The 27,029-nt window shown below is 46.7% G+C and overlaps 1 protein-coding gene across 4 annotated transcripts in view; it reads left to right on the forward strand.

Annotated features, from left to right (window-relative positions):
* Nucleotides 1–24,317, forward strand: part of LOC128347072 (laminin subunit beta-2-like) — an 82,551-nt gene extending 58,234 nt beyond the window's left edge. For 3 of the 4 annotated variants that reach the window (XM_053301141.1, XM_053301140.1, XM_053301142.1), the window contains 10 exons: nt 469–847; nt 1,878–2,062; nt 2,173–2,414; nt 2,623–2,826; nt 5,681–5,825; nt 6,100–6,307; nt 10,046–10,187; nt 10,968–11,144; nt 19,401–19,548; nt 20,284–24,317. In XM_053301141.1, coding sequence (XP_053157116.1) covers nt 469–847; nt 1,878–2,062; nt 2,173–2,414; nt 2,623–2,826; nt 5,681–5,825; nt 6,100–6,307; nt 10,046–10,187; nt 10,968–11,144; nt 19,401–19,548; nt 20,284–20,417 — 1,964 coding nt within the window. In that variant the 3' untranslated portion in view covers nt 20,418–24,317. Of the gene's footprint in view, nt 1–468; nt 848–1,877; nt 2,063–2,172; nt 2,415–2,622; nt 2,827–5,680; nt 5,826–6,099; nt 6,308–10,045; nt 10,188–10,967; nt 11,145–19,400; nt 19,549–20,283 lie in introns of those variants that run through there. The other variant, XR_008317361.1, reaches the window with a different exon arrangement.
* The last annotated feature ends 2,712 nt before the right edge of the window (nt 24,318–27,029 follow it).

A 27,029-nucleotide genomic window follows, 5' to 3' on the forward strand; every position in this document is an offset into this window, starting at 1 on the left:
CAGAACAAAACTCATTCTGTACACAGCTGAGAAAAATCAGAGGGAATACTGCCGTCTTCAGTTGTAGCACCATGTAACTGGAATTCCCTGCCCAGGGAAACTTGCCTGGCACCGGCACTCTATTGCCAGGCAAAGACTTTTTATTTCTTCCAGCAGCCTTCCAGCATGTCATTGAAGCTAGTTTTAATATTGTGGACAAGTTATACTGACTCCTGGTGTTTATTGTTTGAAATGCGTTTATTTTCTTCTGTTTTTATCTGCTGTCATTCTTGTTGTCCTGCTGTAATCGTGGCTTTTTAAAATGAGTTTTTAAACTGAAGAGTAAATAAATGAAAGTTTGCAAGGAAATCCATCTGTCCAAGTAACTTTAAGGAGGACCAGTGCTCTTTCACAGCCCTTTCCCCCTGAAATGAGCTGGACCTTTCTCATACTAAAGCCTTGCCATGGTGTGGTTTCTGCCCCTTGCAGCTTGTGAGTGTGACCCAAGAGGGTCGGAGAGCCTGCAGTGTGACCGCCTCACTGGAGACTGTCGGTGCCAGGCTGGCTTCATGGGGAGACGCTGCGACCAGTGCCAGCGTGGCTTCCGGCAGAACTTTCCCCGCTGCTCTCCCTGCCACCCTTGCTTCGGCCAGTGGGACGTGGTGCTGGGGCAGCTCTGGGAACAGCTGCAGCAACTGCAGGACACCGTACGGGCCTTGAAGGAAGTTGGCCCCATAACTGATCCCATCAACAGCCGCATGCGCAAGATCGAGAGCAAACTCGATGATCTAGAGCAGCAGCTTGGGGATGGTAGTAGTCCAAGCATCCCTCTGCTGCACCAACTTAACACAGTCCTCGAGCAAATCAGGTAGGGAGAGATGGAATGTGCTGGTTATCTGGGCAGGATAAGGCTGGGGGTAACGGGGGGCAGAAGCAGGGAAAAGGTCTGCTTTTACTCTATATGCATGTCCATAACTGTTTGCTATTTCTGTATGTGTGTCCATAACTGATTGCTCTAGCCACGGTATAGACTTAAACTAATTTAACAGTCATTCCCTCCTGATCGTTTTAGGGTTGGGATCAGGGAGGGAAATTCTCAGCCCCTTTTCCAATTACAATGCCTAGAATTCTTTGGGGAAAGTCCTGGCAATTAGTGATATAAGCCAATATATACTTGCATGGAATTGTAATGTAAATCGTGCTAGTCATTGTTGATGAGGTTCCTGTCCAAGAACCAGTTATGTATGTCCTAAAATTCAGGCATTTTGTCAAAAAGCTACTCAGATTGTGAAGGACACTGAAGATTATGAGCTGCCAATGATTCCTCATTTTTCAGTGTTAAAAGGTAAAATAAAGATTGTGATAAACCTATTTTGTGCTGGGAGTTAAGGTTAGTTGCTAATTGCTCACGGTTATGGTTGCCTGTTAGATAACGTATGGAAGAGACCAGAAATGATTAAGCTTAAACATAATCACAGTCAATGGATGTTAACAAAAGATTGACCCATGTATTTAAAACTGGGCAGTGTTTGTACAGTTTTTGGATGATTAACATTCAACCCCATGCCTTCTAATGCTTTTTCAGTTGGATTTACATACTTCTTAAATTATGTTTTACTTATTTTTTTAATATGGTGAAAATACTATATTCAATTGAGCTTGCATTTAAAAAAATAAAAAGAAACGGGAGTGCTCCTTCGTGATGTGGATGTGTTTCACAGAATTATTTTATCTGCCTATTTCCCTTGTATCCCACTACTTTTGTAAGGAGCTCTGGAAAGTGTATATGTATATCTCCCTACTCCCATTTTCTCCTCTCAACAACCCTGTGAGGTAGAGAGGTAGTGACTTAATGGCTGAATGGAGATTTAAATTTTTATGGTATATTTCCTCAATAGGGCAGAGATGGATGACCTGTGGAAACAACTGCAGGCCACTGATTCACATCTGGATGGCACTGAGAAAGATGCTGAAGGACAGAGGGCCCGCTTGAATGTGCTGAGTCGAGAGCTATTGGCGCTAAACTACACTGTCAACAACCTAAGCAGCAAGTTGGAGGGGATAACAAATGGCAGCTTCAGTGGTAATAAACATAAAGATGATGGTATCCATGCCAAAGAAGTGTCCAGCACACAAGTTGTAGGCAGCGAACATCCCTTCCCTGAAACATGTCTATTTCTCCTGTGCTGACAGAGTTATTCCTGAGCATTCTGGGGTCCTTCCAGCAGTCAGAGCAGACCCAGCAGCGAGCAGATGCCTCTGTTCAAGGGCCGCAAAGTCCGGTGGGCCAGTCCAAGCACACCCGTAAGACCACGGTGGAATTGCTGACACGCAAGGGAGACGCCTTTCTTAATAGTGCAGCAGCTCACCAAAAATCACTGCGTGACCTCCAGAGAAAGGTCAACAGCCTCAGCCTTAGCAGGATCAGCCAGAAAGTGAGTTCTGTGGTGGGGATGGAGTGGAGCAAAAGAACTGAGGGCAGCAGGGAGCAGTTTGCTAGAGATCAGAGTGGTGGCGAGACCACCTCACTGGCTCCAGATCTCAGTACCTGCCCTCCTTCCTTTCATCTGCCTACCCAGGAGACGTTGGTCTTGTCAGAGACCTGTCTCCTTGGGCTGATTTTGGACTGCTGTCTTGCTCCAGATTTGTGGTGCTTCTGGAGGTGAGGACTGCCAGCAATCCCCCTGCGGAGGGGCCTCCTGTAAGGACAGCCTGGGCCAACGGCACTGTGGAGGCCCTGGCTGCACTGGAGCACTGCCTGTGTCCATGAGAGCACTGCATACAGCCCAGAACATCTCCCGCCAGTTGGAGGCCACAGCCACGCAGCTGGGCATCCTTGCTGTCAAGGTACAATTCCGGCATATGTCTATTGAGTATGTTGGGCGGAGGTGTAACTAATGTGGAGGAGAGGACTTCCCCACAATGTTAGGTTGTTGATTTCTATATAATGGCTTCCATGTACAATGAACTTTAAAAAACAAATATAAGTGGAATTAGATCCCTGTCCCAAGGAGCTTGCACAATATAAATTTCTGCAGGGGTTGGAGAGAAAGACAAGAAGTAAGTTTAATAGGGGAGGAATACTTTTTAAAATATCATTTTCATCACTTTGATTCGGTTGCATAGCCTTAAATGTGCAGTGCAATCCCATTCATGTTTATTCAGAAGCAAGTTTCTGACTTCATCCCAGTGCCTGCCTGTCATAAGGCTGTTGGGGGCAGAGTACAAAATGTCTCAAACTGTGCTCCTTGGAAGCTTATTGGAGGCTCCTCTGTGAGAAACCAGTAACGGGCAAGGAGGTTGTGGTCACTTCACAAATAATTGAAAACCCACTGCCAGGTGGAATTCAATCTGCTCAGATCTTGGATGGTGGAGGAGAAGGCACTGCCTGCCATAGGATCGTGTCCCTCTCTGAAACTTCATAATCCCCCCACTAGTTAGTTTTGACATTGGCCAAGAACAATTCTCGAAAAACTGGAGGAACTAAATATGGTGGGAACTAAGTATTTAGTGGGAGTTAGTTGAGTACTGGAAAGGAAACGGTCTTCATCCTCGCAGGGTCTGCCTGTCATAGGGTTGGTGAGGGCAGATACTGTCACTTAGTACAACTGTTGTCAAACTTTGTTCCTTAAAAGATTATCAGAGGCTCTTCTATGAGAAACTAGTAATGGCTGGCTGACGAGCTTCTCTGAGAGACAGCTTGTCTGCTGCTCCTGTGCATCACTCAACTGCAGGAGAAACACACTGGGGTGTGTGTGTGTGTCCACTGGTAGGTCTGGCAGAATCCCTAACTCCCTTTCTTATCCCTTCAGCCAGATGTGCTTGGCACCAAAAGCATACAGATTTCGCATCAAACAGGCCTTAATTATGTTCCCAAAATAGATGTTGCAAATCAAGTCAGTTTGCATATATGTTCTCATTTTCATCATCATTCTTCTTTCAAGATTTTGGGTTTTCAAAGCATTTGGGATATTTTGGCAAGCATTAGATGGCATCTGACACAGAACATGGTGATTCGGATATAAGATTTGTGAGGGGCAGGGGGCAGGACAGGTCATAGAATACATGGAAGGAGCTAAAATGTTCCATCTTTAACAGAGGAAGCCTTGTTGGGACTTGTGGTTTTGAGCCTTCGTTAGTTATTACTTCTAGGCTTTTCTCTGCAGCACTGAAAGTTTTAAACTTGCTTTAAAAAGAACCAGAGATTGTCTTAGGCCATTTAAAAACTGCTCTAACTATGAAATTCTATACCTACACAGTGGAATGTGGATTCATGCAAAACACTTGGAATATTAACAATAACTAGCTGATCCAGTGCAGAGCATCTGCACCCCTAGTTTGCCACCACCACTTTCTCCCCCCACCTTCTGCCGCCGCTTTTTTGCTTGCCCGTCCCCACTGAATTCTTTCCCCCGCCCGTCTTCTTCTCCCCCCACCCGCAGCTGCCTTCTTCTTCCCCGCCCGCCCACCCCCATCTTATTTTGTGCAACCCATCCACCACCACTGTTTCCTGGCGGCCGGCCGGCCGGCCAACTACTGGTCGCAGCCGCTCTGGCCGCCTGCCTGCCAGCCTACTTACTGGTCATGGCTGCTCACCTGTCCGCCGGTTGCAGCTGGCCAGCCGCCCACCACCTTCTTCATCTGCTGCCCAGCCGCCGCCACCATATTTTTCCTCTAGCCCGTCCTGAGGTTATCTGGCAGCTCTTTGAACTCTCACAAGAGCTGCCATGCATGGGATTAGCCACGGGTACGTCTAAATATAATAAAATAAGTATAAATATATATAAATATAAAGTGAACAAGTGTCAATAGTGTTTTTTAGTATTGAGGGCCTAGTAGTAACATTTCATTTCTCTTTGGTAACACCCGAGAGAAGTCCATTGTTCATATTCCCATTCTGAAGACAGGAATGATGAGTCCAAGGTGCCACCCAGTGAGTTCATGATGCTACAGGTAGGCCAGGAAGGGCCATCACCTTTATGGCCTGCTTGTGGGCTTCTCAGAGGCATCTCACTGCCTGGGCGCTTTCCAGATTAGACCCTGCAGCGAGGTCAAGTTGTCTCTCGGAAGTGTGGTTCCACACTTCCTGCGTGTGACATCGCAGTCCCTACTTGGACAGCAGAGTGCCATTCACATTTCCAATGCCTTGTTTCAAATTTAATCGCTGTGATATAGAGCTAGGATGTCGTATATCCAGCGTAAAATGGTTGCTGTGTTTTCGGGTTGTTAGTTTCCGCAAGACTACTCCCCCTGCTCTTTACATTTCAAATGCGACTTGCCTAAAGGGAGACATTTTGCTGCTGTTGAGCAGCTAGACTAGAAAGCACCCTGCTCTTGAGAACAGAATGGTGGATTAAACAGACCTTGGTCTCACCCAGCACAAAGTTCTTATGGGTCTTTCTGTTCAGTCCTAAATGCTCACATTGCTGGTACCCTTTTTTCTCCTATGTGGCTTGGAGAAGCCTGCACATAGAGCACAAGGTCCTGTGTGCTCACTCAGTACTCAGGGCTTGGTTGAACTAGCTCTGCTTCCTGGAGCTTGCCAGAGGGAGAGCTCATACCGCCATGTGTCAGAATTGTCGGGCCCACATGTATTCACTCCCATACCCCTTATATTGTGCAAGAACTGTCCTGTCATGTTGGGTACCCCTCCCATTTCATGCCAGTCTGGGGTACTAAGCTGTGGCAGCTTCTCTTCTAGGTACAGGAAATCCAGGACCTGGCACAGGGTGCCCGGAGCCTTGCCCAGGAGACCCTGGGCCGTGCTCAAGGAGCCCGGAGCCGCATGGAGAATTCAACAGCCATGCTGAGGGAATTCATCCAGAAGATAAAGGACTTCCTAGCAGGTACCAGGCACTGTTTAGGGGGAAGCAACACATAGTGTGACATGAGATGAATGTACTTCAGTGTTACCTCAACAAAATTTCACTCCTGCACTCGGCTGGAGGGGATGTGGATGTTAGTCGTGCAAATAAATGTATGCCAAGTTTTATGCTGGGCATTTAGAAACTCCTTTGTTTTTTTAAAGCAAGGATTGAATTGTTGGGTGGGAAGCGGGGATAGGTACTTGCAAGCTAAGGCACACATGTCCAGCAATGAGGGTCTGTTCTTGTCTCCCAGAGGAAGGTGCTGACCCCGAGAGCATTGAGCTTGTGGCCCAGCAAGTACTGACCATCTCTCTGCCCAGCAGCCCTAGTCAGATCAGCAGCCTGCTTCAGGAGATCTGGGACAGAATTGGCCAACTGGATGGAGTGGATGATGTTCTGAACAGCACGGTGCACAACCTGACTCGTGCCAGGGAACTACTGGCAAAAGCAGAACAGGCGAAGTAAGTCGATCTCTGAGTAAAACACCACTGTTTGGGTTTTGTTTCAGTCAAACGTTTCTGACAATCAGAGTGCTAACATCACATTTTTTACATGTCCATGATTTGTTCAAGGCCTAATATAATGTGGATAATGGTGCTCCAGGTCTGACCCATCCAGGAGGGCTCCTGTTTCCATCCCCTGCTTGTGGGCTTTCCAGAGGCATCTGAGGGAAATGCTAGACTTGATGGACTCTTGGTCTGATATAGCAGGGTTCTTCTTCTCTGCATTGATTAAAGCCCGGTCCTTTATTTAGTGACTCCCCTCTACTTTAGCTAGGATTTGGGGCAGTTTGGTGTAGAGGGGAAGCCAGTATGGTATAGTGGTTAGAGTGTTGGACTAGGACCAGGAAGACTCGAGTTCAATTCCCCATTCAGCCATGAAACTCACTGGGTGCCTCTGGGCCAGACACATATCTCTCTGCCTAACCTACCTCACAAGGTTATTTTGGGGATAAACATAACTATGTCCACTGCTCTGGGCTCCTTGGAGGAAAAGCAGGATAAGAAGAAGAAGCTTTATTTGCTATCAATGATCAGATACCCAAAACCCAAAACACCATGCAATAGCATTATACAATACCTTTAATACAATAAATCAAACTAAATATAATGAGACCTCTCACAAAATAGTTACATGTCATTGGCAGTCCTTTGTCAAAGAGAAGGGATAAATAAAATGTGGAAAGATACCATCATGGTCTTCCATAGTGTTTCTCAGCACACAGAGTCCTTCTATGATTTGGTGTCTGATATATCTTCCCAATAAACCCAGTCATGCTGAGAGAAAGAGAGACCTGCTCAAGACTAATGAGCTTCACGGCTGAATGGTGATTTTAATTTGGCTCTCGCACTACCAAACTTGATGCCCTCACCAGACAGTGCTTGCTGCCAACCAGCATTGACTGTGGGGTACCTAGAATTCTGAACTTAAAATATAATTCTGTGGCTGGAACAAGCTGTGCACAGTTCTAACTGCATTGTGTAGGATACAGTCTTGAGAAAACTGGATGTTCCACTGAAATCTGCAAAAGTACACTGTTAAACACTTAAAAACCCCATCAGAATCCATGGGGAAAGGAGCAGTTCACACAACTTATGAGGATGTGGTGGCTGCTCAGAATCCATTTGAAATTGCTGTCTATATTGGTCCCCTAATTATGGTGAGTTGGATGTGCACAGAGCCTGTCCAGTGAGGACCAGGACCTTTTGCACGTCTGTGCAAACCACCCTGGGTTAGAGGTGACATGGAAAAACGTAATGATCCTGTATGCAGTCATGCCTCTGTGCAACTGGCTTACCACAGGCAGGGCCCCAATCCATGTAATAATTTCAGACCCGTGTGCTTCAGTCCCACATGCTCGATGGCCATGCATATTAGCACTATAGCACCTCAGCTGCATCCATGCTTTATTCCAATATTAATTTGTATGGATGGAAAGCAAGAAGGATTTTGGGCTATGTACGGAAATAACTTTTCAAAGACTTGGCGGTGGCATTGTAGAGCTGCCATGGCCATCAGTAGACACACTCCTCTTTGTTCTCTGGTAATAGCATGCGTGTTGGGCGGAGTGGGGAGGGGAGACTGGTAGTGTGAGTACTACTTGGCTGCTGCAGAGACTCCCCCAGCCTGCACTCTCTGTTTCTGCCACTGCCTAGCAGCACCTTCCATTAATCAAATGAGCTCCCCCCACTCCCTGCCACTTCATCTATTGCTCCACTGTAGTGGGTGAAACCCCCTTCAATACATAGTCAATAGACTCTGATGAAACTGGCTCTGCAGGTTTTCATAGTACTTCAGCTGCATCTTGAAGAGTTTAAACAAGCTTCCAGAAACATGGTCAGCTGCAATTATTATTATTAGTATTAGTATATGGATATTGCTTTCCAATAAATAGAACTCAAAGCAATTTACATAGCAAAAGAAAGTAGATGTGTATATGTTTTTGGCATGGTTGTCAGTGGTTTCGATTGGCTTAGTACCGATGATGTGCAAGACACTTCACTGGAGTGCTCAGAGCAATTTTGGAACTTCTAAAGGTGTTTTAATTTAGTGTGTGAAACACTGGGTGCTTTTTCAGTATTCAATAAATAAAATAAATAAAAATAAATCTTTTTCATAGGCTACATGTATGAGCATTCATGTAGCCTATTAAAAAGAATTATTTATTTTATTTATTGTTAAATTTATATACCGCCTTTCATTAAAATAATCACAAGGCGGTTGACATAAAAAAAGTTAAAACAAGATTACAAAGATTACACAATTAAAATAATCTAAAATATAAAAGCAGATCTAATTAAATTTTTAAAAAATACATACATAAAAATACCATACAATATACAAAGAAGCAGCAATGAAGACAATCACATAAAAGCCTGAGTAAAAAGCCAAGTCTTCACATGTTTTCTAAAAGCCATGATGGATTGGAAACTGAGGAACGAATAGTCCCTGGGAGAGCATTCCGAAGTCTGGGGGCAGCAACAGAGAAGGCCCTGTCCCGCGTGCACAACAACCAAGCCTCCCTCATTGTCGGCACCCAGAGCAGAGCCCCCTCAGATGACCTCGTCAAGCGGGCAGCAACCCTTGGGAGCAGGCGCTCCCTCAGGTATCCCGGGCCCAAACCATTAAGGGCTTTAAAGGTCAAAACCAGTACCTTGAATTGGACCTGGAAACAAACTGGTAGCCAGTGCAACTCTTTCAAAAGGGGAGTGATATGCTCCCACCAGGCAGCTCCAGACGAAACCCTGGCTGCCACATTTTGCACTAGCTGCAGTTTCTAGATAGTCTTCAAGGGAACCCCTACAGAGGGCAGGGGAGCAGTCAAACTAAACCCCACCAGATGATGATCTGTCCATGACAGGGGAGTTATCTCAAACTCCCCCACCTCCAGATCATGAGCCTAAGTCTATGTCTCCTTCTTTGAAGTATCTGCCCCACCTCCAGGAATGTTGTCTTCTTATTTTATTTTGTTTTTAATTGGTTTGAAATTGACTAAACCAGAAGTTTTTTTGCATCTGGTCCAGTACATTTCACCACTCAATTGACTTGTTACAAGTCTGTATTAGGGGAAGTAGCCACAATAAGGAAAATGAAGCAAGAAAGCATTTCCCCCACAATGAGGCTGCCCTTCTTTCATTACGTTTGTACCAGAGCTGGATCAGGGCAAGTGCTGTGGTAACAGCAAAGGGGAAGTTGATCCCTTTGCTGTGCGGAAACAACAATCTACCCACAGCCCAGGTTCCAAAGAGAGGGTAAAATGGAAACGTCCTCCTGGAAAATGGAAGGTAATAGGTCTGATGGGAGTAACTCGCTTCCATTGGAGGATATGGAAGTGAAGAACTTGATTCCATGGCAGCTAGAAGCTCTATTCAAATGACCCATGGTCTCTGTCCCTTTGAAAGATTGCATACCAAGATTGTCGCTAAGAAGACTAGATGTTTACTTATGAGAAAGTCAAGATGATGGAACTCAGTGTACTCCATGATTTGTTATGTGGATGCAGTTGGGCAGTTTCCCAAATTGCTGCATGAATAACACAGTGTTTGGAAGTCTTGCATATGTGGCATGTATGCCTCTTGCTCTTTCTTCATTGCACCTGGCTAAAATAGTTTTAGCCATGAAAGCTTGAGCTACAGTAACTTTGTTAACCTTTAAGATGTTATAAGACTGTTTGTGATGTTGCTTTATCTTCTCACCAGAGAGCGAGCACAAGGTGTACAGGGAACCATTGCAGACACAGTTGCAGCGTTACGTGTTGCAAAGGACAAAGTGAGGGCTGCTGAGAAAGCAATGAAGAGCTCTAAAGAGGCCATCCGGAATGTGGAAAGCAAAGTCAGACAGGTAAGGCCACCTAACAGCCAAACTATCAGCATTTCTGGAAGAGTCAGAAGCCTTGTCCTCTTTCAGTGGGCTGCTCCAAAGTGTGTTCTGGACCTGAGTATTTGTTTTGCCCTGAATCCCAGATATACCAATTCAACTTCCTAGGCTAATGAGCTCGTCGTATCAGAGATGACTTGTCCCCCACCCTCCATCACTCTTGAATCACACAGCTTTAAGCTTTCTTATATGCCATCTAGCCAGTGTTATAAGGGATTCACTGCTTCATGTGTTATTTTCCTAAAAATATCTTATTAGCAGTAGAAGGCAAAGAAGCGTTGCAGTACCTGAGTTACTAGTTCAGATCAGATCTTGAGAGTGGGGCTTGCAAGAAGATCACTGCTTCCTATTAACAGTAAGCAGTATAAGTTTTGAACATAAGAACAGCTCTGCTGGTCCAGGCCCAAGGCCTATCTATTCCAGCATCCTGACACAGTGGTCCACCAGATGCCTCTGAGAAGCCCACAGGCAAGAGGTGAGGGCATGCCCCCTCTCCTGCTATTGCTCCCCTGCAATTACAGGCATCCTGCCTCTGAGGCTGGAGGTGGCCTATAGCCACCAGACTCCTAGCCATTGATAGATCTGTCCTCCATGAATTTATTTAGAACCCTCTTTAAGCCATCCAAGTTAATGGCCATCACTGCTAAGACCTTGTTGGGATCTGGACATGGCTGGGTTCTGACAATTAGCAGATTTCTCTGGGATCAGTGCTTTACCATGGCTTGTGGCTTTCCTTTCTCTCAGGCTGATCGTCGGCTCCAGGCACTAGTTGACAAGGAATCGCAACTGGAAAGTCGTCTTGGAGAGCTGGCACGGGAGGTGGCCAATTTACGAGAAAAGTCTCAGGCCAATCAGCAACTGGCCCAGAAGGCCAAGGGGAAAGCAGAGCGTGCTACTGCCACTGCAGGAGAGCTGCAAAATGTGAGTCCCTTTCCCCTGAGATCAACTCTACTAGAATAATAATAAATGCTTTTCCAAAGCAATAACACTGCTTTTCAACAAAAAACTTTCCAAAGTGGTTTACACAACAAAATAAATGGGGGGTGGGGTGGGGGGGAATCTGCAGCAACTGTGTCAGCTAACCCACTAGTCCAGTGGCCTACTTTCTTTCCATGGGCATAGATGCCAACTTCTCATGCTGTAGCAGTTTCATGCTCTGAGCAAGGGTTTAGATTACAAAGCCTCCAAAGCCCCTTCCTACTCCAACATTCTGTGGACCTAAGTTGTCATCTCTTCCTCTTATCCCTACCAAGGATTGAATCAGCACTAACGCCTTCCATCTGCCTCCATAAAGTATGGCAGCAACTCTTCAAAAGAGCCCTGTTGGATCAGACCAAAGGTCCATAAACACTAGCATCCTTTTCCCTGCAATGGCCAATCAGATATCTCCAGGAACACTGGCAGAGGAAGCCGCGTGGCCCTATTTGGGAGCAAAGCCAGACCCCTGCATCTGACATCAGACACAGGGTGTGTGGCTGGAGTGCAGGTGTGGCCCCTGATTGGCGGCAGCCCGGGTTCTTTGAACCCATCCGCTCAATGGTTGCTCCGCCTCTGCCCAGGAAGCCCAAATGCAGGGCATGAAGCCAATAGCCTTCTCTTGCTATTGGTCCCTAGCAACTGTCCCTGAGCATGGAGGTTCCACATAATTTCCCTTATTCCCAGTGTTTTAGTATCCAAAGAAACTCAATTTTTGTAATGCTACATTAAAAAATGCCATGGGTACTAAAGGCATGCAGCTAAAATCTGTCTGATTAATTCAGCACATCTTTAGCCTCATGGCTCCCTTGGCTCCTGGACTCGCATCCCCCAGCCAAGCTCCAAAGTGTTTTTTTCCTGCCAACAACATGGCCCCACCAGCCACTGATTTGGAAAAGTGGGGCTAAGCAGATACGTTCCCACACTTTCTCTGACCCTTGCCTACTCAGGTGATTGATTTCTCCACCCATTCCTCCCTCAGGCCCTTAATTCTCAGCCTACAAACATCACACAACCCCTACTGTCCCCAGGCCTTTAATTTTCATTACAGAAACTGCACTGTTACCTTTCCGCTGCTGACATCCTCTCCTGAGTAGAAGGAATGTTTGGGACATTCAGTGATATCTCAGCAGCTTAGCCAATGCCTGGGGGAGAAATCTTGCACATGACAGGCAACCAGTTAACAACCAGTGTTCAGCCTCTCTCAGCATGTATATATTTGCTTATCTTGCATTGCGTAGTTTGTATGCTTTATACTGAAAACTAGTTATTTTAGGACTGTTAAATTAACGGGCGCTAGGAGAGTTGTGCGCTCCGGGCCCCCCGCAGCCATTTTCCCTCCCGCTGCCGCCAGCCTCCATGCCCCGGCCGGTCTCCCCCAGCCCGCCGGCCTCCCCTTTCCGGCTTCCCCCGCCGCCTCCTTACTCCGTCCGTCGGCGGCGGCCACTCTGCCGCCGCCTCGCCCGACTTCTTCCTCTGCCTCTGCCTCTTCCTCTTCCTCTGGTGGGGGGGTCCTCTTCCCCCCACCCGGCTTCGGCGGCGCCGCTGCGGCCAGCTTCCCCCGCCGCCTCTTCCCCCTGCCAGGCTTCGCGGCGGCTGCTTCTCCTCGGCCACCGCTTCTCCTCCTCCAACATGGCCGCCGTCTCTCTGTGGCCGTATCTTTCTCGGACGTTCTGGGCATGCACTCCGCGCATGCCCAGAACGGCTGAGAAAGACACGGGTGCAGAGACACGGGATCACACCCAAGGCTTTTATTATAGAGGATGCTTTACTAAAACATTTAGAATTTTGTCATTACTGCAAGAACCAGTATAGTTACAAGAGAAAATTTTAATTAATTAATTAATTAATTAATTAAAACTATTTATACCCCACCCCTCCAGTGCACTACTGATCGGGGTGGCTCACAACAATAAGACAGACACAGATACAATAAAAGTAATAAAATTCACTTAAAAAAAAAAAGTCAGATTAAAAACCACAATCATTATTAGGTTCAAATTAAAACAGAAAATTATAAAAAGCTAAAGAACCTACCAGATATAACAAAATAATAATGGAACATTAAAAAGCCTCATTTAAAAAGGTGTGTTTTAAGATGTTTTTTAAAAACAGTAAGGGAGGGAGTTCCAAAGCCGAGAGGCCACAACTGAAAAGGCCCTGTCTCTAGTCCCCACTAACCGGATCTCTGTTAGTGGCGGGGTCATGAGCAGGGCTTGAGATGATGAGCGGAGTGCTCTGGCAGATTCATATGGGTGGATGCGGTCCGACAGGTACCCTGGCCCCAAGTGATGTAGGGCTTTAAAGGTCAATACCAGCACCTTGAATCTAGCCTGGAAGTGGACCGGTAGCCAATAAAGCTGACGCAGGATGGGTGTAATACTCGTGAATCGACTTGCACCCACAAGCATCCTTGCAGCAGCATTCTGAACCAGCTGAAGCATCCGAACAGTCTTCAAGGGCAGCCCCACATAGAGTGCATTGCAGTAGTCCAATCTGGATGTTACTAATGCATGAGTGACTGAGCTCAGGTGTGACTTCTCCAAGTAGGGTCGTAGCTGGTGTACCAGCCATAGTTGTAAAAGGTGCTTCTGCACACCGCCACTACCTGCGCCTCCAAGGACAGTGTTGGGTCCAGAAGCACCCCCAAGCTGTGGACTTTGGCTTTCAGAGTAGGGATGTGCACAAAACTGGTTTGCCCAGTTCGGTTCGAATTCGAACCAGGTTCAAACCAGGAGGGGGTGGTTCAGTTTTGGTTTTGCTCAAACCTCCCCCTGGTTCGGTTCAAATTCGAACTGTTTTGAACCGGTTCGAACTGGTTCAGACATCCAAAAATGGGTAGGGTAGTAGCTGGCACCCAGGGGTACCTGCCACCGAAACCCCAAAGCAATCAGACACTCATACGATTTTTTAATGAATTTTTGAAATATATATTAATTTTTTTCTCATAGGGTATAATGGGATTCGAACCAGCCCATTATTCCCTATTGTGGAGCACCCATGGGTGCCCACAACCATGCAAACCCCAAATCAATCGGACACCCCTATGATTTTTAATGAATATTTGAAATATTTTTAATTATTTTTCTCATAGGGTATAATGGGACCCAAACCAGCCCATATCCCCTCTTGTGGAGCACCTAGGGGCACAAAAGTGGGGCGGGTGGTAGACAGACAGGGGTGCCTACCACCCACTATGTTCCAAGGCAATTGGACACTCCTCTGATTATTGGTGAATTTTAAAATTATTTTTGAATTCCTCATAGAGAATAATGAGAATTGCAGCAAATGTATAGCTTCACGTCGGGGAGAAAGGGGTGTCCTAGAGTGGAGTGTGGTGGGTGATAGTTCCCAAGGGGGGCAAGGAAGCTATCAGAATTATTTGAAAGGAATTGGGCAAAGGGCTGATTTTTAAGTGATTTTTGAAGTTTACGCGACTTTAAGGTTTTTCTCCATAATTTTTTCTCACTCTGGGCCACCTCAGCACCCCCCAAGTGCAGTTATGGGGCTGCTGAAACCTCCATTCTTCCCTATGGAGAAAAACCTTAAAGCCACTTGTGGGGTGCTGGGGTGGCCCAGAGTGAGTGGTGGTTTAGGGCAAAGAGGGTGCCAACCACCCCCATGAGTTCCTAAACCATGGGGTACTGGATTTTGTTGTTTCTGAAGTCTTTGAGTGTAGATTCTTTGGTAGCATATTAGATTTTCAATGACAAACTATGAATCCACTCTCATCTGCTAACCTTAAAGACACATAAACTTCAAAAATCACTTTAAAAACCAGCCCTTTGCCCAATTCCTTTAAAATAATTCTGATAGCTTCCTTGCCCACCCTGGGAACTACCACCCACCACACTCCGCTCTAGGACACCCCTTTCCCCCCGACGTGAAGCTATACATTTGCTGCAATCCTAATTATTCCCTATGAGGAATTCAAAAATACTTTTAAAATTCACCAATAATCAGAGGAGTGTCCAATTGCCTTGGGGTTTTGTGGGTGGTAGGCACCCCTGTCTGTCTATCACCCACCCCACTTTTGTGCCCCTAGGTGCTCTACAATAGGGGATATGGGCTGGTTCGGGTCCCATTATACTCTATGAGAAAAATAATTAAAAATATTTCAATTATTCATAAAAAAATAGTAGGAGTGTCCGATTGCTTCAGGGTTTGGGTTGTTGTTGGTACCCATGGGTGCTCCACAATAAGGAATAATGGGCTGGTTCGAGTCCCATTATACCCTATGAGAAAAAAATAAAAATAAAAATAAAAAATTCATTAAAAATCGTACGAGTGTCCGATTGCTTTGGGGTTTGGGTGGTGGGTAGCCATTGGTGCCAGCTACCACCCCACTCACTTTTGGAGGTCCGAACCAGTTCAAACCGGTTTGAATCGAACCACCCCCTGGTTTGGTTCGAATTCGAACCTGCAGTTCGAACCTGATGGCTGGTTTGGTTCGAATTCGAACCTTCAAACCAACCTGGTTTGAATTTGAACCAGTTCGACCCGGTCTGCTCATCCCTATTTCAGAGGGAGCATGACCCCTTCCAAGACCAGATTTACCTCATTACTTGGATGATCAGTTCTACCAACCCAGAGCACATCTGTCTTATCTGGATTGAGTTTCAGCTTGTTTGCCCTGGTTCAGAAGATCCACTGCCTCCCTGGTGTCTGCTGACTTAAAAGATAGGTAGAGCAGGGTGTCATCAGCATATTGATGGCACCGCAGCCCACACCTATGAATGACCTCTCCCAGGGGGTTCATGTAAATGTTAAACAGCATGGGGGACAGAATAGATCCTTGTGGCACCCCATAGGCCAAAGACCAAGGGGTGGAGCAGGAATCCCTCAGCACCACCTTCTGAGTACAACCCCATAGGTAGGAGTGGAAAATATAAGTATAAGGTATAGGTAGGAGGTGTAAAATGTAGGCAGACAGAAATTCTTCTCCCTCTCACATAACACTAGAACCAGGGGTCATCCTATGAAACTGATTGCCAGGAAATTTAGGACCAGCAAATGGAGGTACTTTTTCACACAATGCATAATCAATAGCATTATGGAAGAGAATTATTGTGGAATTCTCTGCCACAATGTGGTAATAGCCAACAACCTGGATGGCTTTAAGAGGGGTTTGGATAACTTCATGGAGGAGAGGTCTGTCAACGGCTACTAGTCGGAGGGCTATAGGCCACCTCCAGCCTCCAAGGCAGGATGCCTCTGAGTACCAGTTGCAGGGGAATAACAGCAGGAGAGAGGGCACGCCCTCAACTCCTGCCTGTAGGCTTCCAGCGGCATCTCGTGGGCCACTGTGAAACAAGATACTGGACTAGCTGGGCTTTGGGCCTGATCCAGCAGGGCTGTTCTTATGTCCTTATGAAGGGTATAAGGTACTGGAGCACAAGCCAAAGTTATGGGGGAGGGATCATGTTGATCCACCTTCATAGAGGTTTTCTCGGCCTTAATATCACAGCCCAAAGCATCTGGAGTCTGAGACTTGACAGTATATAAACTATCTATATAATATGCTAAGGTCATATATGGCAAGCCCTGCCCACCAGGGGCAGATTAACCTCCCCACCCCCCGTAGGCAAGCAAGGATTGACCGCCTCTGCCAGCGCCAACTTCATGTTATGTCTCAAGTGTGCATAATAATAAAACATACTTTCGTGCTAAAAAGATATTGGGCCAGGCAATGCCAACACTACCTCTTCTCAGCCTCCTCTTTCTTCTCCTCCTCTCTCACACCGCCCCCCCCCCACATACACCCCCACGGGAGAGGGCCAAGTAGGCTGCTGGGCTGGGGATGCCTGGCTGGCTCGTCATCTTTCCCTACCTGCCTCGCTCCTAGCTGCTCTCCTGGTGTTGTGTGTGAGACACCTGATGGTCCCCTCCTCAGTGACAGCAGTGTAGTGCAGGCTAGCGGTAGGTAGCACCTCCTAGAGCCCCGGGTGGCCAGGCCGGGACTCGGAGTGGAGGGAGAAGCCAGGGCTTAGCCTGCAAAGGAAGGAAGTTTCTTCCGCAGGCAGCTGGTCTGTCCTCCCTAGCAGCCAGAGGCATGTTTACTCAGTAGTAAGGCCCATAAGGGACAGCCCCGACACACTCCAGCTCCTCTTTTAGCGGGCTGGAGCTCCTTCTTCTTCTCCTCATCCTGGAAATCAGTTTCTTTCTACCATCAGGAACTTGCTGGGAACTTTGGTGTTGGGGGGGAAATGCAAAACTTTAGAAGAGGGGGGGAAATTGACACCCCCGATAGGGCTCCCTCCCCTCCCCTGCCCTCCCCAAAGCCACATCTGCGAAGACACAGCTGGCAGGAAGGTCATTCCACATCCGGGGGGGGGGCACGCAGAGCGCGTGGCTGCGGCTGGCCAAGGTGCAGACCTGCTGGTGCTCCCGAAGCTGCCGGGGCGGCCCCTGCTGATACGAGGGGACCCCTCCCACTTTGTCCAGGAGGAGGGCTGCTGCTGCTGCTTGCCTGAGTGGGGGTCACACCTCCCTGGCAGCCCCTCCTCCCCCTCCCCTGTGGGGTTGGCAGCCTGCCTGCCATGATGTTGGCTATGGTGGAGGCGAGGAGGAGGGCCGCTGCGGTCACACACTGGGGGTCAGATTGCTAGCAGGGATGTGCATGGTCCGGACTAGTCCGGACCAGCACCGAGGGGGGGTCTCCCTTTAAGGATTGGGGGGGTAGAACTTAACCCTCCCACCACTTTTCCCCCTCCGGCGCTGCAGTTTAAAGTGAAGATTTTGGGGCGGCAGCGTTCTTCACTGCCGCCCCTGCCCCCGTCAACGCCCGGCAGTCTTCCTCTGAGTAGCACGCATGTGTGTGCGCCGGCGCGTGCGCACCGCTGTGACATAGGCAGCGCGCACGTGCACGGTGGCGACAGGTGCGCACGCGCTGCCGCGCGCACATGCGTGCTACTCAGAGGAAGACTGCCGGGCGACGATGGGGGCAGGGGCAGCAGCGAAGAACGCTGCCGCCCCAAAATCTTCACTTTAAACTGCAGCGCCGGAGGGGGAAAAGCGGCGGGAGGGGTAAGTTCTACCCCCCCGCCCTTAAAGGGAGACCCCCCCCCTCGGTGCCAGACTGCTGGACCGGTCCGGTCCGGATCCGAACCAGTCTGGAGGCCTCCAACATGGCCTCTGGACTGGTTAGTGCCCCAGAGACCTGGCAGGCAGCTTCAGCGCCGGAGGGGGAAAAGCGGCGGGAGGGGTAAGTTCTACCCCTCCGCCCTTAAAGGGAGACCCCCCCCTTGGTGCTGGTCTGGACCGGTCCGGACCTTGCACATCCCTAATTGCTAGGCACATCATAGTAAACAATTTTGAATGCCAGCCTGAGGTTTAAAATTAAACATCCTAGAGAAGTAATTGATCCTTGAGAAGCTACCCGAGTGGTAGAGGATGGTGAGGTCCACAGGAAAGCTCTGAAATGGGCTGAAAACAGCCCAACCTGCCATTTGGGAGGCAGACGAACCCAGAGAAGGAGCTTTTGCTGCTGCGGCCGCCTCCCCCTCCACTGCTTCAGTCTCGGCTGCGAGTGCCACTGGAGCTCCGCCACTCTGCAGCGACTCCCGCCGCACGCAGCGGCAGTTTAAAAAGGTTTAATGAAATATTTAACTTCTCTCCAACCACCAAAAATGTATCACCTCTCAGAATTTGCTGCCATAGGCAAGCGCATATATTGCCTATGCGTTAATCCGCCTATGCGGCCCACACAGTGCTTTACCAGTCGGAGGTAGCAGAGCAGAAGCACCATGGTGATTGGGCAGTGGTGAGAGGAGTGGGTAGGGAGCGAGCAAGCAGCGGAGAGGGGGCAAGCAAGTGTGGGTGGCTGACACTGAGCAATAAAGCAGGGGCTGTGGTGGGGGAGAGGGAGGGGCAAGGAGAGCAACAAAGGCCTAGTGCACGGAAGCTCTGTGCAGGTTCAGCTACTTTACAGTGAAAGCTTATGGATGTTTACTCAAAAATAAGTCTCATTCATGATGCATAGGGATGCAGCCTTATTGTACTGGAGTCGACGCCAGGAATAAGATTCTGCACAAGATAGTGGATTCTGCTTGACAAAAGGCAAGCACCTTGCTCATACCCCCACTTTTGGCACCCTTCAGTTGTGGATGAACAGACCAATTTTCTCCAGCCATGTTCACTGTAGCAAGGATTGCCAGTTTCCCTCTAGTCCTTTGCCATGACTCTTCATCTCTGTGTCCCCAGGAGATGCAGAAAGTGGTGCAGAGATACCAGAAGCTGCAGGAGGAATTGGAAAAGCAGCCTGATGATGTACTGCTCAAGCTGAGAAACCTGAGGACTGAAGCTGAGAATCTCCTAGTCAAGGCCAATAGCAGCAAGAGAAAATTAGAAGGTAGGGATGCTACAGGGATTATTGGGCAAAATCATGCAGTGAGGGATGGAGGTAAGTTGTGTCACATGTCAAAAGAAAACAATCTGTCGCACACCTTGATAGGGTAACGTATTTATTTATTTATTTGATTTATATACCACTTTTCATTAAAATAATCTCAAAGTGGATTACAATATAATTAAAACAATGCATAATTAAAATACAAAGGTTCAGATGATCTCAAAAATTAAAATTATGTGGAGAAGCCAGGGATCCTGCAGGATAAGGTCTATGTCAGGAAAGGAACAGTGTAATACTACAGCAGATTACTTAGGTGTTTGCAAGGTGGGAGTTGGGATCTGCATAATGGAGTGCTTTGAGGTTTGCAGGAAGTGGCTCCTGAGGAAAATGGGAGCAGGTCTGACATCAAAGGAGAATTATAACCCCACCACTTAGGATGTACACTTTAGAGTTTTCAAAGCCCTTCCCCTCTCTGTAATCCTTACATCGGTTAAGTTAAGGGAACTTAGCATTATTCTCATGCCTACCATGTTGTGGATGGAGATTGAGAGATGGTGGCTGGCACTTGTCTAGGGTCCATGGCAATGGCAAAACTTGAACTTGGTTAATTGCTCATTTTTGAGGCATTCTGCTGTATTACATCTCCAAGACCAACACCACCCTTTATTGTAAGACTGTTGTTACTCCAGTCGGTGTGTTTCTCTGGCTTCTGAGGCCCTTGCTTGTTCTTTTCAGAATTGGAGGGGCTCTTTGAGACCAACGAGGAGGAAATGAAAAAAAAAGCAGTGCATCTGCAACAACTGGAGAAGCAGGTGATGGAACTACTGCAATATATCCGGGATAAAGCCACTGCCTATGCCATCTGCTAGGGCCAAGATTTCGCTCAACAGCCCCCTTGGACCTGATTCCTGCCAGCTCTTGATCCACCATGGGGAGATCCTTCCATACATATTAGTGACTGGCTCCTGGCTCCTCAGGCTCTGGCTCTAGTTCCATGGCTGTAATGTAACCGGCCATTTTGTCCTCAACTGCATGGTACCAGCTAGGTCTACTTGAGGCCAGGCATATCAGGGGGATTCTAATGCCAACATCCCATAGACACCCAGTTATTTTGTGCCTAGTTCATGTTTTGCCTCCGGTCTCTGGAAAAATGAGAGAGGCATATCCTAAGAGTATGTGCCAGAGAGATGTCAACCCTAGCTTCATTCACGGAATAATTCCCCTCTGGACAGCTTCTTCCTGCCTTTTGCTGTTGTCATGGAAACGAAGCACTTCCTGAGACACCCAGGGCCTTCAGCCTCTGACCTCCAGCTTCAAAAGGGCTGAGTGGATGCCATGGAAACAGCATTCCACCAGCTGCTCAAGGGTACTGACAAGTTGCCTATGACTTTCAGTTGCCTTCTGCCTTGTCTCTTTAACCCCTGGAAAGGAGGGTGTTGCTTCTCTTCAGGGCCTGACCACCATAGCCAATGGCTGGCAAATAGATGAAGGTACACCCTTCACCCCCACTCCAAGCCAAAAAAGGAGAAGAAGAAGAAGTAGTGAATGAGGTTCTAGTCAAAAGTCATGACACTCAGCTTCTCCTCAACCCCCACCCCCACCCAAAAAGGTACTTATTGATGTATCCAAGATGTGGAAGCTCCTCCTATCCCACTTTTCTTCTCCCTCCTATTCCCCAGAGCAGTCAGTGGACAAGGTAGCAGAAGGAAGAACAGAGAGGAAAGGATCTAGGGATGTGCAAATTGATTTGGGTACAAATTGATTTTAGCTGATTCGGGTGACTTGGAGACAAAACAAATCACCCCTGTGGTCCTAGATTGGCTAGATTTGGATCCAAATCGAATCATGACTGATTCGATTCAAATCGATTTGAGATTTGGACCCCTCCTATTTATTTCCCCAGATTCACAGCTTTCATTTGGGGGCGGGGGGAAGCTACACTCTAGCCTTTGTAGAAGTGGAGTTATGGAGCAAAATGTGTGGTCAGTATTTTTCAAGTGTTTGGATTTTTTGGTGTATAATAACTTTCCCTCAGTGAATCCCTATGAGGATTTATTATACACCTTCATTTCTTCTATTCATTTTGACTGTCTTTTGGATAGTGAAACATAGGAAGCTGCCATATACTGAGTCAGACCATTGGTCTATCTAGTTCAATATTGACTTCACAGACTGGCAGCGGCTTCTCCAAGGTTGCTGACAGGAACTTCTCTCAGCCTCCCTGATCTTGGAGATACCAGGGAGGGAACTTGGAACCTTCTGATGCTCTTCCCAGAGTGGCTCCATCCCCTGAGGGGAATATCTTACAGTGCTCACACTTCTAGTCTCCCATTCATTTGTAACCAGGGAGGACCCTGATTAGCTAAGGGGACAAGTCATGCTGGCTGCCACAAGACCAGCTCTCCTCCCATGACAGTGCCAACTGCCATGTGCCAACTACACCCTCCTCCCACCCGCAAGGCAGTGGGGTACTACTCAGTTTATGTTCTAGGGATTTCCCCCCAAGTGCTTAGGCTCTTTGGTGTCTAATAACCTTTCCTCATAATGAATCTCTATGAGGATTTATTACACACCAAAGAGTCTAAACACCTCAAAAATTCCTAAAATATAAACTGAGTACCCAGTGGCTTGTGGGTTATGGGGTAGTGGGATGCCACTAATTCCCCATCCCCACCTGCAAAGTAGTGGGGTCAAATGAACAGAAGAAATGAAGGTGTGTAATGAAGACACAAAATAATCTAAACACTTCAAAAACACCTAAAAAATAAATTGAGTACCCCAGTGTGTGAGGGTGGGTGGGGTGGGGAGTGTAGTTGACACATGGCAGTTGACATTTGGCACTGTCCAGTGACAGTCAAAATGAACAGAAGAAACAAAGGTATATAATGGATCTTCATGGGGATTTATTATGAAGAAAAGTTATTAGACACCAAAGAATCTAAACATTTCAATATTCCTAAAAATTAAAATGAGTAGGTGTAGTAGGCACATGGCAGTTGACAGTTGGTACTGTCCAGTGGCAGTCAATATGAACAGAAGAAATGAAGGTGTACAATGAATCCTCATAGGGATTCATTATGAGGAAAGGTTATTATACACCAAAGAATCTGAACACTTGAAAAATGACTGCATATTTTGCTCCATAACTCCACTTCTACAAGAGCTGGAGCTTAGCTCTTTTTTTAAAAAAATGAAAGCTGGAGATCCGTGTTAGGGTTAGGATATGTCGATGTCGAATCCCCATTATTTCCTGTGGCAGAAATTTCAAAATCAGTAAAAACTTTAAAATTCATTAAAAATCAACCAAGTGTCTCACTGCCTTGAAATTTGGGTGGTAGATGACACCCATGGGGACCTACCTACTACCCAAATTTGGTGCCCCTGTGACCTTGTTAAGTGGTCAGAATCGATCCAAATCGAGTCAAAGCAAATACAAATCGAATCTGGGGTGATTTGTTTGGGGCCCAAATCGAATTTAAAAAAAATTGATTTGTGCACATCCCTAAAGGGATCCATGGATGGAGCTGTGGTGGCCTTCCCTCACTGCCTTAGGATGCTGGTGATAGCTATAGGCACAGATGGCTTGAAAAACAAAAGGATGAGGAAAATTCAACATGCCTGTCAATGTCTATTGCTCATATTGGCTTAGAATGGAACCACTATGTGTAGAGGCTTTTCTCATCATCAGATGCTAGAGACAATGAGCAGCATCCAAGTTAGTGCTGCCCCTGCATAAGAACACTGCCTGTGCACAATTTTTCCTGATCTTCCACTCCCTCTGCTGCCTGCAGCTTTCAGGGGTTGCCTTAAAAGACTATTAAGGGCAGCAGAAGGAAATAGAGTGGGACCAGGCCTAACCTGTTCTTTTAATTTTAATGGGACTGCTTTGGTAATGTTCCTCATAACATCAGCTTCTAAGACTAATAGCCATTGATAAACTTTATCTTATCCATGCATTTGGTCCTCTTTTAAGCTGTCTGCACTGATGATTTTCTCCATCATGCTCTGTTAGTGAATCTCCTAGAGGCATGTGACTGGCCCCTGTTGGAGAAGAGAATTGGGCTGCTTGGGTCCTTTGTCTCATCCAGCAAGGCAGTCGGAGACAGCACAAGATATGTTGGCATCCAAAGCAGAAAATTTACGCCACTGCTTGTGACAAAAATATAACAAATTAAATAACTGACAATTTGCTTTCCTTTCACAAGTCCCCAGTACCTGAAATGGCTGGCTTACCTCATTGAATGGTAGGGCTGGCCCTGATGGTAACGACTAGAATCCATAATGCCTTTGCTTTATCCTCTACACCAGCTTCATCCTCTATTTCACCTTCATCCATAGAATATTTCCTCTCTGCTTCTCCTCTTCCTCCTGCCTTGTTCACTGGCTTACTGTAGAAGGACTACAAACTGATTGGCTTATCAGAGCCAGCCCTCCACATGGACCTCACAAAGCTCTTTATCCCAACCTGGCAGAACTCCATCATACTTTCTCCCATTTACAGGCAATATAATTTCTTAGAGACAAACAAGTGCATCTGTGCCCACGAACTGTACATCTTGAGCAGACAGGATTATGTGCTGTGCATCCTTCCCTTTCTACCTAGATGTGCACCTCTTATCCCACTGGCCCAGTGGGTGTGTGGACAGTGCTACTGCACTAAGGGGAAGATGGTGATGCCCACTCCCAATCATTCCCTCCTGACTGATGTCTCTCAGGGTGGAATCTGTAGTATTCCTTCTTTGTAGCAATAAAGCCTTTGACCCTCTTCATCTTCTGACGTGTCTCTGTGTCTTTTGAAGCAGAGGTAGTGGTATTATCCTTGCAGATTAAGGAATTATCATGTCTCCAGAACTCTAAAAAGCTGACAACTGTGCCTTTTGGACCTACTTTTATCTGGGGCATTTAGGAGTGAAGCTGGTTCCTAGAGCTGCCATCTCCTAGCCTGAAAAGAACTCCTGTGTCTTTCATAGTTGTGTTGTGTAACAGGAAGAAACTCGGCATATATATATATATGGATTCTCTTCACATTGATGTAAGAAACAGTATCAAACTTCTGCCTACTAATATTATCAAAGTCATAGAAGAGTGAATTAATAATAGAAATGAAATTCTGTTCCACTGTGTTCTTGTGACAGTTCACAAGACTTCCTGTCCCAAGTAGGTTCTAGAGTTAAGGGGGGGAGAAAGGTGCAGTGTCCTGAAGTCATGTGGAAATTCTGCTGCTTCCCCCATTTTTGTTAGTGCTTCCTCCCCATTCCGCCAGCACAGGCTAGCAAAGATGGTCACCCACACTATTTGCAAAGCCTGATGGCTGGAATCACAGCCATCTGCACACATTTTGGAACCTTGGTAAGTTTCATCACAAGCACTTTGCTCTTATCAAAGCACTGCAGCTTGAATTGGGCAAATAAATGTGTACAATCAACTGGACATTACAGGTTGTTGCTTCAGTTTTCTCCAAGGTCACACACTTAGTGCATGGCAAATGTAGCAGGCTTAGGAGAGCTATGTCTCCCTAACCTGTCTCCAGTGGGATATCTCCAGGGCCACACTGGAAATAGGGTGAGGCTATTGCATTCCATGGAAATAAGATGAGAGAACCCTTTTAAAACAAGCCATCCCTTTAAAACAGAGACACAAAGGGAAAGCTTGAAATATTAGGAACATAATTCATAGTCTAGGAGAACAGCCTTTTGAACTGGGTGGGAGATCTTTGGCTTCCTGCCCCTCCCAATTGTGTAGCAGCAGCATAACCGGTGCATGAGCAGTTTTGATCATTCTTGCCCTTCCTGCAGCTACAGAAAACAATCTCCCTCTGCCAGTGGAGTGATGGTTTGGTCTCTCAAAGGGAGCCAGCCCTACGTAAAGAGGGAATGTTCTGTGAAGGGAATGCCAGGGGTGCGTAGCAGCATTGGAGGGAATCCAGAGCGGTGTGTGTTTGGGCTCTCTGTGCACGGAGGGGAGCAAGCAAGGGAAGGCACATTCCAGCCCAGTTCCAGGGCCAGCCCACTCTGTAGTACATGAGAAAAGCTGGAGCATGCTCACTCCTGTGCAGGAATGGGAGCTTTTGTCCACCCACTACAGGGAAAAGAAAAGCTGACATGATGAAACTGACAGATCAAAATGTCCAAAACAAGGCACCATCCAGCACTGCGGTTTTTATGCTTACTTCAAAATAAACTTTTTAAAAGCTATTACTGTACTGTGGAGCAATTACATAAAGCTGGGCTGGTGTTCCCTGAGTCTCTGTAAATGTTGGAGATAAAACTGGCTGTGAGTAATAATGGGAAAACCTTGTCTTTTTAAAATGCCAAGTAACATCCACACAGTTTGGAAGGCATCTGCAATGTTCTGACTAGAACAAATGGAACAGACTGCCTGCCTACCCCAAGCCTTTGTATCTTGAGGGTTCTGGAAGTGGAATCAGGAGTGGATTTCTGTATTTCTTATAGTAACTTTGCTTTAAGAAATTGGAAATAAATAATCCTCCTCCCTGGACAATCTAGCTGGATTAACAAAACCCCACTCTCATGGAAAAGTTCGCATTCAGTTTACAGTTGTATAAAATCTAATTATGAAGCCATTTGTCTTACATAGAGGCTATACAAATACAAGCTGAGATGTAGAATCTGCTTGTCCCCTACCCCCACAAATTGGGTGTTGATAGATGAGAGAGAAACTATTTGACTAGGACTGTTCAAGATATCTGACTACAGTGTTGCATTGTATGTATTATACTTGTGCTTTTGTTGTACTCCCAAAATATGTACGTTGCTATGTCAATTTTTTGTTAATTAAAATATTTTGGGAGGACAAGAAACCTGGAAGAGTTGTGGAGTCTGGTATGTAATTGGTGGATGGGTTCAGGGACAATTGTTCTGTTCCAGACGAAGGTGAAATTCTGCATTACATCAAAGTCCCTTAAAACAATTCTTAAATTTATGTTGGCAAAGCCTGGCATTAGAGGTTTACAGCCATGGTGATCTTGTTTCTCCCCTGGAGAGGTCTCCCTACCTAACACATTACTGTCATCAGCAAGGATTTACAGAGGTCTGTTTTGGTACTGACTATCTTATGTATGTATGTATGCACATAAACACACACGCACACACATAGACAAATATATATGTGTGTGTAGTGGGTTTGTGCTGAATGATTTAGAGAAATCCTACATGAAAATGACCAATACCTTTCAATTCTAGTGCATATCACCTGCAGGACTCCAGACTCCCAAATGGGGGCTCCCTCCTATATACTCCAAAGCAGAGCATTGACCATAGCAACTAAATTCCCGCATATTCTTCTAAGAGCAATCCAGCCCCGCTGCACTGGTGCCAATGGCAGCTTCTCTTCTGGGGTAAATAGTGGTAGAGGGTAGGGAACAGAGCAGCACAGTCGTGGAGGCAAAAGGTTAAAGCTCCCAGTGTCCTCTCTATACTGCAATCCCAGTCTGGATTAGGGCCCTAGCTGCTATTTACAGG

Source organism: Hemicordylus capensis, chromosome 2 (genome assembly GCF_027244095.1).
Source record: "Hemicordylus capensis ecotype Gifberg chromosome 2, rHemCap1.1.pri, whole genome shotgun sequence".
Classification (NCBI taxonomy): Eukaryota; Metazoa; Chordata; class Lepidosauria; order Squamata; family Cordylidae; genus Hemicordylus; species Hemicordylus capensis.